The sequence below is a fragment of the Rhinolophus sinicus genome, chromosome 14 (assembly GCF_057876585.1).
Source record: "Rhinolophus sinicus isolate RSI-liver-muscle chromosome 14, RSI-T2T, whole genome shotgun sequence".
Taxonomy (NCBI): domain Eukaryota; kingdom Metazoa; phylum Chordata; class Mammalia; order Chiroptera; family Rhinolophidae; genus Rhinolophus; species Rhinolophus sinicus.
In genome coordinates this window covers 110,171,059-110,185,447 of record NC_142514.1, presented here as the reverse complement: position 1 = coordinate 110,185,447, position 14,389 = coordinate 110,171,059, and the positions used below count along the sequence as shown (strand labels likewise).

At 35.7% G+C, this 14,389-nt stretch overlaps 1 protein-coding gene across 3 annotated transcripts in view; it reads left to right on the top strand.

Annotated features, from left to right (window-relative positions):
• ZC3H12C (zinc finger CCCH-type containing 12C) overlaps positions 1–14,389 on the top strand; it is a 64,707-nt gene that overhangs the window by 30,188 nt on the left and 20,130 nt on the right. For all 3 annotated transcript variants that reach the window (XM_074335518.2, XM_019715306.3, XM_074335517.2), the window contains exon 2: positions 69–823. In XM_074335518.2, coding sequence (XP_074191619.1) covers positions 69–823 — 755 coding nt within the window. The remainder of the gene's footprint in view (positions 1–68; positions 824–14,389) is intronic.

Genomic DNA, 14,389 nt, shown 5'->3' with positions numbered 1-14,389 from the left:
CCAACTTGTTGATTGAAACAAATGAAACCGTAAATATGAAATTCTAAATATTTTACATTTTTCTCTAGGAATACGGGGTGCTTTGCATTCAGGAGTACAGAAAAAACAACAGAAAAGTGGAGTCAAGTACACGTAACAGCTTCATGGGCTTGAAGGATCATCTGGGGCATGACCTCGGCCACCTTTATGTGGAGAGCAGTGACCCACATTTAAGTACATCTGCACCTTGGTCAATGGTAGAAAAACCTACAATGGAAAAAGTTAATTCCGGAAAGGAAGAAAAAGAGGTGTCTGAAGAGAATGCGAGCTCTGGTGACTCTGAAGAAAGCACAAACTCTGATAATGAGTCAGAACACTTGAGTAACATTTCAGTAGAGCCATGCTTATTAACCAAGACTCATAGACAACTATGTAGGTCTCCCTGTTTAGAGCCTCACATACTCAAACGCAGTGAAATTTTGCAAGACTTTAAACCCGAAGAGTCCCAGACTATACCCAAGGAAGTGAAGAAACCCCCTGATGTGGTGCGAGAATACCAAACAAAACTGGAGTTTGCACTTAAGTTAGGTTATTCTGAGGAACAGGTTCAGCTTGTGCTCAACAAACTTGGTACAGATGCTTTAATCAATGATATTTTGGGAGAACTTGTAAAACTTGGAAATAAGAGTGAGGCTGAACAGACAGTTAGTACAATTAACAGTATAATGCGGGAAACATCTTCCCTGGAATCGCAGCGGTCTGAATCTCCAATGCAAGAGGTTGTAACAGATGATGGAGAAAATCTGAGACCAATAGTTATCGATGGCAGCAATGTGGCAATGAGGTAAGTGGGAAAATCTTCAGTGATTATTACCAGTCTTTAAAAGGTATCTCTAGTTTTGGGACTTACTCTTCTAATAGTCATTAAAGTCAAGATTATTCTGCATCCTAACATTAGCTTACACATTGCTAATTGTGTCTCTTTTAGTTTTTCATTTCTCTATTTCGAGGCCAGTCAGCCATTCTCACCCTACTGATTCCTAAGTAGAGACCCCCTTTCCCCAGATATGTCTCTTTTTCCCCCATCTGGCTATATTACTATGGTATAAAAATTAGCACATGTTCCCGGGTTAGTTTTATTGAAAAACTCGTGTACAATAATATTCAACAATTTTGGAATCTAGTCAGGTAAATAGCCTATTTCTATATGAGTTCAAATAACCATAGGGAAAAACCCCAATTTTTTTAGAAAATAAACTATTTTTGTTATTTGGGAATAAAGCTGTAGTTTGAAATTTTTGTTTCATTTAAGAAATATAATTCAAAAATAATTCTTTAGGAACTGGAAATAAAAAAACAAAAGTAAAACTTCTAATGAAATTTTTTATGAATTTTGATGACTTAACATTTAAAATGTATCAGTTTGCTTCCCACAATGTTCAGCACACTGTTGGAGATATAAAGATATATAAAGGCATCAATTCTTCTTTCAGAGAGCTTAGAATGTCATATAATTTGTTTCTCAAAGGTGATCTGAGGATACCTACCAGAGAATCATCTGAGGAACTTGTTAAAAATGTACATTCTAGAACAGTGTTGTTCAATGAACATACAATGTGTGGCACATATGTCATTTAAAATTTTCTGGTACCTACATTAAAAAGTTAAACAGGTAAAATTAATGTGAATAATATATTTTGTTTAGCCTAATATAGCCATTTCAACATGTAATCAACTAAAAAATTGTTAGTGAGATGTTTTGCATTATTCCTTTGATATTAAATCTTAAAATTAGGCTTCCTGCCCTACCATACATCTCAGTTCAGACTAGCCATACTAGCCATCTCAACATGCAGCTAGTGGCTGGACAGCATAGTTCTAGAGACCTACAAAGTCCATACACAGACCTACCAAGTCAAGATCAAGGTATGGCCCAGGGATCTCCTTTTGTAACAAGTACCCCTTCCAATAATGATGCATACTGAAATTTGAGAACCACTTTTTTAGTAGGTGATAACAAGTACTTCTGCATAGGGTATAGGAAGAACCAACTTGTAATCCTCAAAATAATCTTTTCAGGTGGAAGCAGTATTATCTTTCTTGCATTTATAAGCAAATGAGACTTGCAGGTTTTAAATTACTTGCCCAAGGTAAAACATAATTCAAACCCAAATACGTCTCATTTCAAAGTCTATACACTTTTTATCATCTAAAAAAGATAAAAGCAAATAAAGCAAATTGTAAGGGTTCAAGCCAGATCTTCCAATGCCTTGAATGCCAGGCTAGGGAATGTAAGCTTGGCTCTAATCCAAAGATAATTGCAGATTTTTGAAAAGGGGAATGTCAAGACTAGAGTTATGCCTTATCCTGCTAATCTGGCAGTGATGTTTAAAGTGGATTATAGGAGATAGGAGATCAATTTGGATGCAGACAACCCTTTCTAATGGAGTGAAAATGGCCTTAAAACTCAGAGATATGAAGTGTACATATGGCCTTGAGAAATCCTTCAGTAAAATAACCTCTGTTATTTCATGTTTCCCAAACTCGGCCACATAATGATTTTTTTCCTTATAATAACCCAGAACTAGTGAACCGTTTACCTTAGCAGGGTGATAATGTGTAGGGCGGAAATGCTGTGAATTCACAAAGGGGAAGACTAACGAGGGAAGGGGCAATAGGTCTTGGAGGAGCACCTACGACCATAGTAGCCACACACCAGAATCGTGAGAGGCGTTCTTAAAGATACACTTTCCGGGGGCCTGCTCTTAGAGAATCTGATCCGGTGGGGTTAGAACCCAAATATTTTTTTGAAGTGCCAAGGTATTTCTGTGTTGAGAACCATTCGAGATGAAAAGTTTGGATAGCAACAGGTCAGGAGGCGGAAGAAAGTGATGACCCAGGGAAAGAGTAGCGTGAAAAACGCTAGTGGTAGAAAAAAGATAGTGCTAGAAAAACCAAGAGATAACAAATGTCATCAAACTCAAAGGAGAGGCTTCGAGGAGAAAAATATCCTGTGGATTGTCCTGCAAAGAGATCTGAGGACATAGGAAGTCTTTGTCTTCAAAAATGCCATATGGTATTAAAGATAGACGCCCAAATTGTACAATGTCAGAAAATGAAGGAATAGAGCAAGACTGATGTCTCTTCCTTCTACTAGAATGTGTAGAGGGAAGTTACGGGGGCATAGGAAACGATGTGTGGGAACAGCATGGAGATATAAAAATAGATGAGAAGTGAAAATGAGGTTGATAAGAAGACACAGGAACAGATCTTAGAGGGCATTTATGCCAAATTTAGAAAATGAACGTTATGCATTAGGAACACCAGGTCATAATATAAGGCTAACATTTTAAGAGATACACATAAACCATCTCATTACCAATTGATTAAGTGGCCTCATAGTAGTCCCCTATTCAGTTATATTTGGCAAGTAATTTCTTTAGCTTTTCCTCTTCCAAGCACTTCGTTGTGATTCCATCAACTCTTATGCCTCTATGGTTTTTACTTCTTTTCATCTGAGTGTGTCAGCCCTTTGATTCCTAAAAATCCTTGATTTTTTCCACTGTGCTTTCATGACTTACTCACCTGACTATATTAAAATTATCTCTATATTCTACTTTAGCTTCTACCAAATATTATATGAAACGAGTGGTGAACAAGAAAAAACCCAGAGGCTCATCACTACTTCTACGTTATATTGTAGCACAAATTCTTCTGTTGAATGGAATGGGAGGAATGGAAGATAGACGCAGCAGTCTTCTCTTTTTGATATGAACAAACTATTGAAACTTCACCGCCACTACTCACCCCCTCCTCACCACCATCTCCTAATATAAGCCTTCTATCTTTGTCAGTGAACCCAGGTTTCTGGTTTAGATCAAATCTCCTTACTGATGGGTAGGCCTTATTGGTGCATGTTTGTACAGAGTATTAGGACAAATATTTTCTTTGCTGATAATCTCAGGTGGACCACTTTTAGGCAATAGGATTCGCTCTCATATTGCCTCTCTCTTAATGATAGGGAACCACCAAAAGAATTTAAGCAAGGAAAAAGTGGCCTTTAAGAAAGATCATTCTGCAGAGAAATTTAGAGAAGGAATTGAGCAGCAAGACTGGAGACAAGGAGACCTACGTATATTTGAAAATGCGTGTAAAGCTTAAATTATAGACAACTCCTGGGGAAAAAAGATGAACTTTTTTCTATTGTATACCAATCAAATGATATAAAATAGAGAAAGAAAGCAACCATTTGCTTGACAATTTACATACCACCCCCAAAAAAGGATCATATTAGAAACCACTTGCTGATAGTACAAATCTGAGTGTTAACTGGGATGTAGGAATTCACTCCAGGTCAGTCCTTAAAGTCATTTTCTTAAAGTTGGAACAGAAATCAGATACAGATTTTAGAATCAGAACCTGAACAGAGAAAATGCTTACGTTGTGATTACTGTCTATCAAAAACGGTGGGTTAAGCACATATATTTATAAAATACAAGCAGAATTCAGCAGTTTGTATAAATGGGATTTAAGATTCTGATTAATCTTTTAAAAAGCACAAAGCCTTTCATGTTTCTAATCTGGCTTGTGAAGTTATATGAAATTGAGAACTCTTTTCAATGTAAATTTTAATATTGATGGCCACTTTGCCTAGACTCTGAAATTTGCCTACAGTTGTTTGGTGGATTTGCTGTCCTGTTCCAGTTTAAGTACAGTACTGACTTATAGTTAATAAAATCCTTCTAGACACCCAGTCTAAGGATTTGGTTTAGACCATGAGAGAGACTACTAATTGCCAGAGTTCATTGCAATTTGTTTTTGGTCCCTCAACAGGTTTATCAAAATACCGTGCTTCCCCGAAAATAAGACCTAGCTGGACAATCAGCTCTAATGTGTCTTTTGGAGCAAAAATTAATATAAGACCCGGTCTTATTTTACTATAAGACCGGGTCTTATATAATATAATATATAAGACCAGCTATAATATAATACAATACCGGGTCTTATATAAGCCTGGTATTATAGTATAGTATAGTATAGTATAGTATAGTATAGTATAGTATAGTATAGTATAGTATAGTATTTATTATATTATATATAAGACCCGGTCTTATTTCAATTTTTGCTCCAAAAGATGCAGTAGAGCTGATTGTCCGGCTAAGTCTTATTTTCGGGGAAACATGGTATGTGTTGTGGACTCATGTGACCCAATATGGTAACCACTTGCCACATGTAGCAGTTAAGCTTTTAAAATGTGTCTAGTCCAAATTGAGCTATTCTATAAATGTAAAAAACATACCAGACTTTGAAAACTTAGTACAAAAACACGTGAAATATATCAATAACTTTTATTTTGATTATGTGTTAAAATGATAATTTTTGATACATTGGGTTAAATGAAGTGTATTACTAAAATTTCAACTGCTTTTTACTTTTTTAAATGTGCTAGAGTATTTAAAGTTATGCATGTGGTTCACATTATATTTCTATTGAATGTCCTCTCAGTAGGATGTGTTTTAAGCCCCAACTTAGTAGGGGCTTAATATTAATTAATGGACAGCTTAATTTCCCTTTAGGTGAATGTCATAGGTGTTACTTACAGGTTCGTTGGTGGTGTCCCATTTCTCTTACTGTTTTAAAGAAAATCCTTAGACATTACGAAAAGAATCAATCAATCAGAACTACTTTTTTTTCCCCTGTTGTTTAATTATATCACATGGAGTCTGACAAGAACAAATGTTAATTATATTCCACTGCATCTCTTTATAACCCTAAGTGCATAATTCTGGTTGTCATCAGTCATGAATTTCAGTGACCAATGGTCAGTAAACTTTCCTGTTATCTCAAATGTGTTTGTTTAAACCTGAACCTAGGAAACATCAGTAATCCTATTACATATGAATAAAGTTAATTACAGTTCACCTAACTACTATCAGCAATTATAATGGGAAAAGCTACCCAATTATAAGAAATAGGAAAAAGTGATTCGAGTCTAAATTTGCTAATATTGAAGACATTTTTACATCTACTTAACAGATGTGTTCTCTGTAGCATCTTTAATCGCCCCCTTTGATCTGGATTGGCTAGACGTGCTTCCTAATATTAAATTTGGCTTCAAATTGTGGACCTAGTATGATCAGGGAAGTCTTTCTCTTTTCCTTTTTCCTTACCCTTTCCCATTCTGAAAACTCTCTTGGCCACACTGCTATGTCCATAACCAACTGGAGGGTAATAGTATACTAGTTCATATTAATACTTCATTGTAATTTTGGTGTTGAATATTTTCACTGTCCTAAATCAGTGGTATTGTAGACTTCTATTTTCCTTTAAAGCAGTACAATGCTGACAATCTTGCATGGAGCCCCAGTATTTAAAACAAACACTGTTTGAATTGGGGGGCATAGGTGGGGCAGTGTTTCCCGATTAAAATTCCTTTCCATGCTTCCTAGAGGGGCCTCTGAGTCACACTGTGGAATTTCTGATTAGAAAACAACTTGATCAACACTGATTAAATGATCTGTAACAAGGAGCATGGATTTAGTTTTCTGGTGGTATCTTCAGGTTTAGCATCCTGACAACTAGATTTAGCTACAAAGTGATCTTGGTGTGTTGGAAAAGAAATCAGATATAATAAAGTTGAATAGCTAGAGGAGTGACAAAATAAGCATCAATCGTTAAGAGCCTTCAGTAATGTAAAAGAAAAAATTCTAGATACCTGTGATCAGCACATGAAATTAATAGGTTCTCAAATAAAATATGAAATTTAATAAGACAACAATGATAGGAAGTGAAATACTCTCGGTTCCATGTTGAAGATGATGTCCAGCTGCACGTCTGTCTTTCTGCTTAAGGAATGTAGGATAGATGTAAGAGAACTTCTTTTTAGCAATCATTAAACATCGAAAATATATTAGTGCAGAAGATCTTAAAGCCATTTTTAGGACTTCTTTAAAATTAAAATCTATTTTCATATGTTCAACATGGTTTATGTTAATCAGGCCTAAAAAATGAAAAAAAAAATAAAATCAAGTCATCAAATATTTGAAAAGCACAGGGATATACTAGAAGTTTAGTGTTCAATAAATATTTTTAATACTGTTATATTACTAATATTCTGTAATTAATGTCCAGCGCACCATGACTTTCTATCATATAATTAAGCTAACTGTATCTAAACTGGAAGGACTTTAGTATTAAAGATTCAAATACGGTTTTCTAATTTAAAAGGATGCTTTTTACCCATATATTTTTCATTGTAGGCACTTCACTGACAAACCCTGATAACTTATGTTCTTATCATCACAGGGTGGCTTGATACAATGATGCATTAAAGTCATAGAAGTTATGTAATCGTACCTGAATCTTCCAATAGAGACTGCGCACTTATCGGTCAAGATTTGTATTTAAATAAAAGATGATATATAGAAGGTTATAAAGACACAATTGATTTTCTTGTTGAGTCCCCTGATTATTTTGATCTCTTTTTGTTTTCTTTTAAAAACAAGCTGTTTAGTGATCTTCACACATTAAGCATATTGCTTTAAAAATCACAATTTACTATCAGTGGTGAGATTAAAGATTTATTTTACTGGTTTTACTTTCATTCCAAAAAAGCAAGCTTGTTTTTGTTTTCTAAAATTTAGGACTAAAGGAACTAATATTTGTTGAAGCCTTGTGTATGGCAGGCTGTGTTAGGTGCTTATGGGTGTTACCTTGTTCAGTTCTTACAGCCCTATAAGGTACATGGGATTATTTCCATTTTAAATATGAGAAAATTGAGGTTCAGAATAAGTAACGTGGCCAACATCACATAGAAAAAATGGTAAAGAAAATACTTAAACTTATGTCTGATTGCAAAGACTGCTATTTTCACTGTATTGGCCTACTCATCAAAAGCCATTTCTATTTAGTAGTAGTACTAGTGTTAGTAATAGTAGCACTAGTACTATTATAATAAATGGTAGTAATACTGAACATGCCATTGTAGACATAATTTTTATAATTAAATTTTAGATGAGTTATGGAATGACTGGGTTTTTTTAAAGGAAATTGATATGTTTTTTGTTTGTGTCTTTTTTTTTTAATTTTTATTGGGGAATATTGGGGAACAGTGTGTTTCTCCAGGGCCCGTCAGCTCCATGTCATTCTCCTTCAATCTAGTTGTGGAGGGTGCAGTTCACTGGCCCATGTGGGAATCGAACCGGCAACCCCATTGTTCAGAGCTCGCACTCTAACCAACTGAGCCATCCAGCCGCCCCTAGAATGACTTTTTAAGAATAGCTTCCCTTTGACCATGTAAATAATATACTTATTGCATAAATTTTAGAATATAAGAAAATAAAAATTACCTAAGATTTTCAAGGTTCTGTATAACATTATAAGTAATATGTTAATTCAAAGCAAATACTCAGACTACAGCAAAATAAACTTTGAAGAAATAGAGAATTAAAAAGAGACACCTTTGTTCTCCCTTTTTTTTTAATGCCATGAAAAACAGGTAGTCCCCTTTCATAGATGACTTGATTCCCTCTTTAAGTTTCTCTATGTTTTTTGGTTACTCCTCATGTCCCTCACTGGAAGATAACAGTTATAATTTTAAAATAACCCTCTCTATCCTGTGGTTAACCTAGTTAATGATATGTGTGTGTATAATACGTGAAATTACATTTCCTAGGTATGGCAAATGGACTACTTGATCCAATGGCTCCCTCTTCTCGGTTCTATATTGAAGCAAATTACATTAAAATATGTGGTTCTCTGCATTTTTCTCCACATTACAAAATACACTTTTATAATCTATTAACCATCGTAGGTGACTAATTTAATGGTACACTAATAAGCAAGTGTACTTCAGTTCTCCAGTGGGAGGTATATATGGTGGTGTTATAAGATGTAGAAAATATCATATAATTTTAACTGTTTCTGGAATTGCCCTTCTGTTGAAAACAGAAAGTAGAATTTATGTGCTTTTCACATTAGTTACAGTAGTATATGTGAGTAAATTAAAGATAAACCTATTAGATATGAGACAAAGTAAATTTAAGGAATAATAAAAAGTTATGATGATATCAAAAGTCTTATGAAGAATATGTTTGTCAAAATAATCTATTCATTTTAGTTTCCCTTAGTTTCCGTTTTCTAGTTCGTAGGGAGTTGCATATGTCTGAAACTGAGTGAGAGTCCTTGGATAGAAGTAGTGGAGCTTCAAAAAAAAGAAAGAAAAGAAAAGAAACAAACCAAAAAAGAAAAAGTAATAGAAGTAATGGGGCTTACTTCCCAGAAAGGGATTAGCTCCCTTTGTGAATAATTCTAACTGGACAGGTAACACTGCAGTCTTGAGTTTCTTTTTGTCTTGACCTTTTTCCATTTTTTCCCCAAAAAATGGGATTGCTGTGGCCAGTACCTGGGAAACTATCTATCCTTGTCATCCAGATACCTTTCTCACTTATGCTCGAATTCCAGCAACAAGTCTACCACAAAACTGGAGAGGATTAAGGGTCTGGTCTGTTCTAATCTGCCCCTGAATCCATCCCTGTTAATTTAGAAAATGCCTCTGAACCGTTGATGCAAATCAATGGGGGACTCATCCAGCAGTGGCAACTTTTCCCAGGTCACCTTCTGCAGAAAGGTTTCAAAGACTGCCAGCAGCAGTGCCTCCCAGTGGGTGGCCAAGGCCTGAGAGCAGCCTGAGGTGCAGGGGGTGCCTGAGGCCATGGCGCTGCCTTGGGGTTTATCCTGTGCCCCCATTATGCCTGTTTCATTAGTGAAGCAGAGTCATCAACAGGCAACATTCCATCCTCATGCACAGGGCTGTACACTGACAACATACAGCAGAGCTCCTTGCTGCATTTATGCAGATCTTTCCAAAGCACTAGAAAATAACTCAAGACAGGTAATGTGAACTAGGAAAAAGGGCATATGCACTTTCACCACATCTGATCTACCCAGCATCCTGGGTAGCTTCTAAAAGGCATTTGAGTCCCTGATGCTCCAAAGAAATAGGGCTGATTTTCTTCACGTTGAGGTGAAAATAAGTTGGTGTGAATGCACTGTGGTTTCAGTCTCATGTTGCTGTTTAATAGCCTGACTCCTTTGTTTCCCTTTCTTCTAAGTTATCAGGGCAACCATTTGCCAACCGGATGCTTTAATTCTATGGCAGTCTTTTATCCAAATTCTCAGACTGCTTGTTCCTTCCTGTTAATCATTTCTGCTTCCCTAGCTATGTTTTGCATGTTGAGTGCCACACGAGTCTTGGGGGTGGAATCCATATTAGAACATTCAGATAAGGCTGGCAATTCTCTCTCTCCCAAAGGGAAGTTACCTCCAGATCCAAATCACCATCCATCCCAGAAGTCGCCATCTCCTTCTAGATCCCAGATTGAGGCAAAGAAAGGTGAAGGCAGGAGGAGAAGGAGCAAAAGCAGCGAAGGGTTGAGAACCTGGAGAAAGATAAAGGCGCTTTCCATTTCTTGCTTTGTGGCTGTCCAGTTCATTCTTTCATTTATTTGCTGAGATCCAGATAAAGTATAATCAATCGTTTTACTTAAAGTATGGTTTTTTGTAAAAGTCTCTGTAAATATACTAGTTTGTCTACTTCAAATAAGCCTTCGTCTGTCCATTGCAAAGCAGGATTTTTGTAAGTATGCCTATTCCAAACATGACAGAGTAAAATAAGCCTTTTAAGAAAGAGACCTGCTGGCAGGCTTCTTGTATTTTTCTATCATTAAAGCCACCTGCAACCTTTGAGCCTATATTACCCATTTTGCTTAATAGTAACTCAAAATTTGCAGTGAGGATTTATAATTTTCCCTAGGAACCAAATCCCACTGAGCCAAAGTAGTTGAAGGACACTTTTTAGCAAGCATTCAGGGTTTCTTACCTAATCAAAAGTGGCCCAATCTTTCAACATATTCACCCAGCAAAGGACTCACTTGAGGTATACCATCCTGTTGCCAAATTGTTGAAATGAAAAATTGAGGCACAAAGGAACATGCCAATTCATAAGTATATAATTAGCTATTTTTATTACTAGGGGGAAAAACCCTGAATGCATGCAGATACAGCCCATAAGTGGCTATAGAACTATAATGAATTTCTTCCCTGTTTATATGAAATTAAAGCTGCAGTTCTTAAACATCATCCTACATTTTTAGTTAACACTCAGCACATAGTTCAGTTGCACCAGTGGGTACATCGTGCTTACTCTGACATCTTGGTTTTCCTAATTTTTTATCAGGCTTACTCTGTTTTTACAATTCTTTATCAGAACCTCCTACAGTTGCCCCTTATATTCTATCCAGCACATATGATTAGTCACATCCTTCAGCATGCCTCACTCAGTAAGGTTAGATTAAGTTCATTCTCCCACAACCTCTCAGTCTATGGAAGTCCCATCTGCCATTTGGAGCCACTTGGTAGTTGTCTGCTCAGGCTTTAATATTACTAGGGATGGTTCTGGGCGGTGGCTGGCAGCGACTTCCAAGGTAACAGCAGCCATTCCAGGGATTTCCTACTCAGCATTCATTTCTTTGGCCTGATGAGGGGAAGATTGGCTGGGAAAGTACTGGAGATGCAGGGACCCACCCTACATATCCCCACTTGTCTGCCTTTAGAAGATAAGACATTAGTCTGCCACCCATGTGAGAGCTGAAGCTGGCCTGAGGATGAAAGCCACTGCTAATTGCATTAAATCTGACTTCAAGTTACTGTAGGGTTTTACTCTACTGAAGTGTAGAATACTATGTTTTAGAGAAAACACGCCTGCGACTTTATATAAAGTATTGCCAAATTGCTCTCCCGAACATTTATACCAATTCACACTCCCACCTGTAATATATGAGTTCCGGCTTTCAGACATCCTTGCCAACATCTGGTGTTTGCAGACTTTATTTTTTTCCAGTCTGATGAGTGTGAAGTGGTGTCTCATTTTGGCTTTAATTTGCATTTCTTCACTATTGAGCATCTTTTCATGTTTGTTGGTCATTTGGGTTTCCTCTTCTGTGAATTAACTGTTCATATCTTTTGCCTTTAAAAAAAAACAAAAAACCTGATTACCCTTCTCAATGTATAGTAGTACTTTATATATTCTGAGTACTAGCCTTTTGGATGGTACTCTATGTTGCAAATACCTTCTCCCCCTCTATGGGATTTTTATTTTGTTTTGGAATCTTTTTCATAAAGAAGTTCTATGTGCCCCAGTGTATCAGTCTTTTCCTTGATATAATATGTGGTTGCATGTCTTCATTAAGAAATATTTCCCTATCCTGATGTGAATGTCTCCTATAATTTCTTCTAAAAGTTTTACAGTATTTTCATATTTAAATTTTTGATGTATTAACAAAAGTGTATGAGATAAAAAATACAATTTTTTCCATGTAAATAACCAGTTGCCCTAATACTGCTTGTTGAATGGTTCATCTTCATTGATTTGTGATGTCACTCTGATCATTTCTACACACGTGTGTGTATCACCTTACACTCACTTTTTTGTTACATGTTTTCTGGTTTTGTTTTGTTTTTTATCTTTCTATCCTTTTATCTTTGATTGGATTTCTGTAGTTTTATACTAAATATTGATAGCTAGTAGAGAAGTTCTCTTTTGTTCTTCAGAATTGCTTAACTATTCTTGGCTTTTTGTTTTTCTGTATTAATTTTAGGATCAACTTCTAAAGTTTCATAAAAAGCCCTCTTATTGGATTTTTATTGGAATTGTGTATTACAGATTAATTTGAGAATTGCTATATTCGTAAATTGAGCCTTACCATCCATGAAAATAGGATATTGTTCCTTTCACTTAGGTCTTCTCTTATGTTTAATACAGGTTTTCAGTTTTCATTTTCTCTATAAATCTCTTGTATATCTTTTCTTCTTTAGACTTTTTAGTTTTTGTTACTGTTACAAATGGGAGCATTTTTAAAATTGAAATTTTTAATTGGTTTGCTGGTAGATAGCAACACTAATTTTTGAACTAGAACCTTATATCTTCAATGTAATAATTTGTCATAAAATACTATTAAGTATGATACTGATTTTTAAAATAACTTTTACTTTTCAATTACAGTTGACATACAGTATTATATTAGTTTCAGATATATAACACACTGATTAGATATTTCTATAACTTATGAAGAGGTCAACTCAAGAAATCCAGTACCCATCTGAGTTATTACAATATTATCAACTATATTCCCTATGCTGTACTTTACATCCCTATGACTATTTTGTACCTACCAATTTGTACTTCTTAATCCTTTGCCCTTTTTCACCCATCCCTCCAACCCCCCATCCCATCTGGCAACCATCAAAATGCTCTCTGTATCTATGAGTTTGTTTCTGTTTTGTTTATTTGTTCTTTAGATTCCACATATAAGTGAAATCAGATGGCACTTGTCTTTCTCTGTCTGACTTACTCCACTCAGCACAATACCCTTTAGGTCCATCCATGTTGTTGCAGATGGCAAGATTTCATTCTTTTTTATGGCTAAGTAATACTCCATTGTATGTATGTATCACTTCTTTTTTTTATCTATTCATCTATCAATGGATACTTAGGTTGCCGCATACCTTGGCTGTTGTAAATAATGCTGCAGTGAACATATGGATGCTATATATGTCTTTTCGAATTCATGTTTTGGATTTCTTTGGGTAAATACCCAGACGTGTAATTATTGGGTCCTTCTTTGTCTCTTCTTATAGCCTTTGTTTTAAAGTTGATTTTGTCTGGTATAAGTATTGCTACCCCAGCTTTATTTTTCTCCCGTTTTCATGATACATCTTTTTCCATCCCTTTACTTTCAGTCTGTGTGTCTTTCAATCTGAAGTGAGTCTCTTGTAGGCAGCATATGTAAGAGTCTTGTTTTCTTATCCATCCAAATACCCTGTGTCTTTTGATTGGAGCATTTAATCCATTTACATTTAAAGTGATTGTTGATAAATATGTAGTTATTGCCATTTTATTATTTATATTTTTGATCTTCTTTTCTCCTTATTCTTATCCTGTTTCCCCGAAAATAAGACCTAGCCGGACAATCAGCTCTAATGAGTCTTTTGGAGCAAAAATTAATATAAGACCTGGTCTTATATTACATAACCCGGGTCTTATATTATAGCAAAATAAGACCAGGTCTTATATTAATTTTTGCTCCAAAAGACTCATTAGAGCTGATTGTCCGGCTAGGTCTTATTTTTGGGGAAACACGGTATTAAAGAAGGTCCTTTAACATTTCTTGTAATACTGGTTTAGTGCTGATGAAATCTTTTAGTTTTTTCTTGTCTGGGAAGTTCTTTATCTTGCCTTCAATTCTAAATGGTAGCTTGGCTGGTTAGAGAGAGTAATCTTGGTTGTAGGTCTTTGCTCTTTTCATCATTTTGAATATTTTGTGCTAATCCCTTCTGGCCTTCAAAGTTTCTA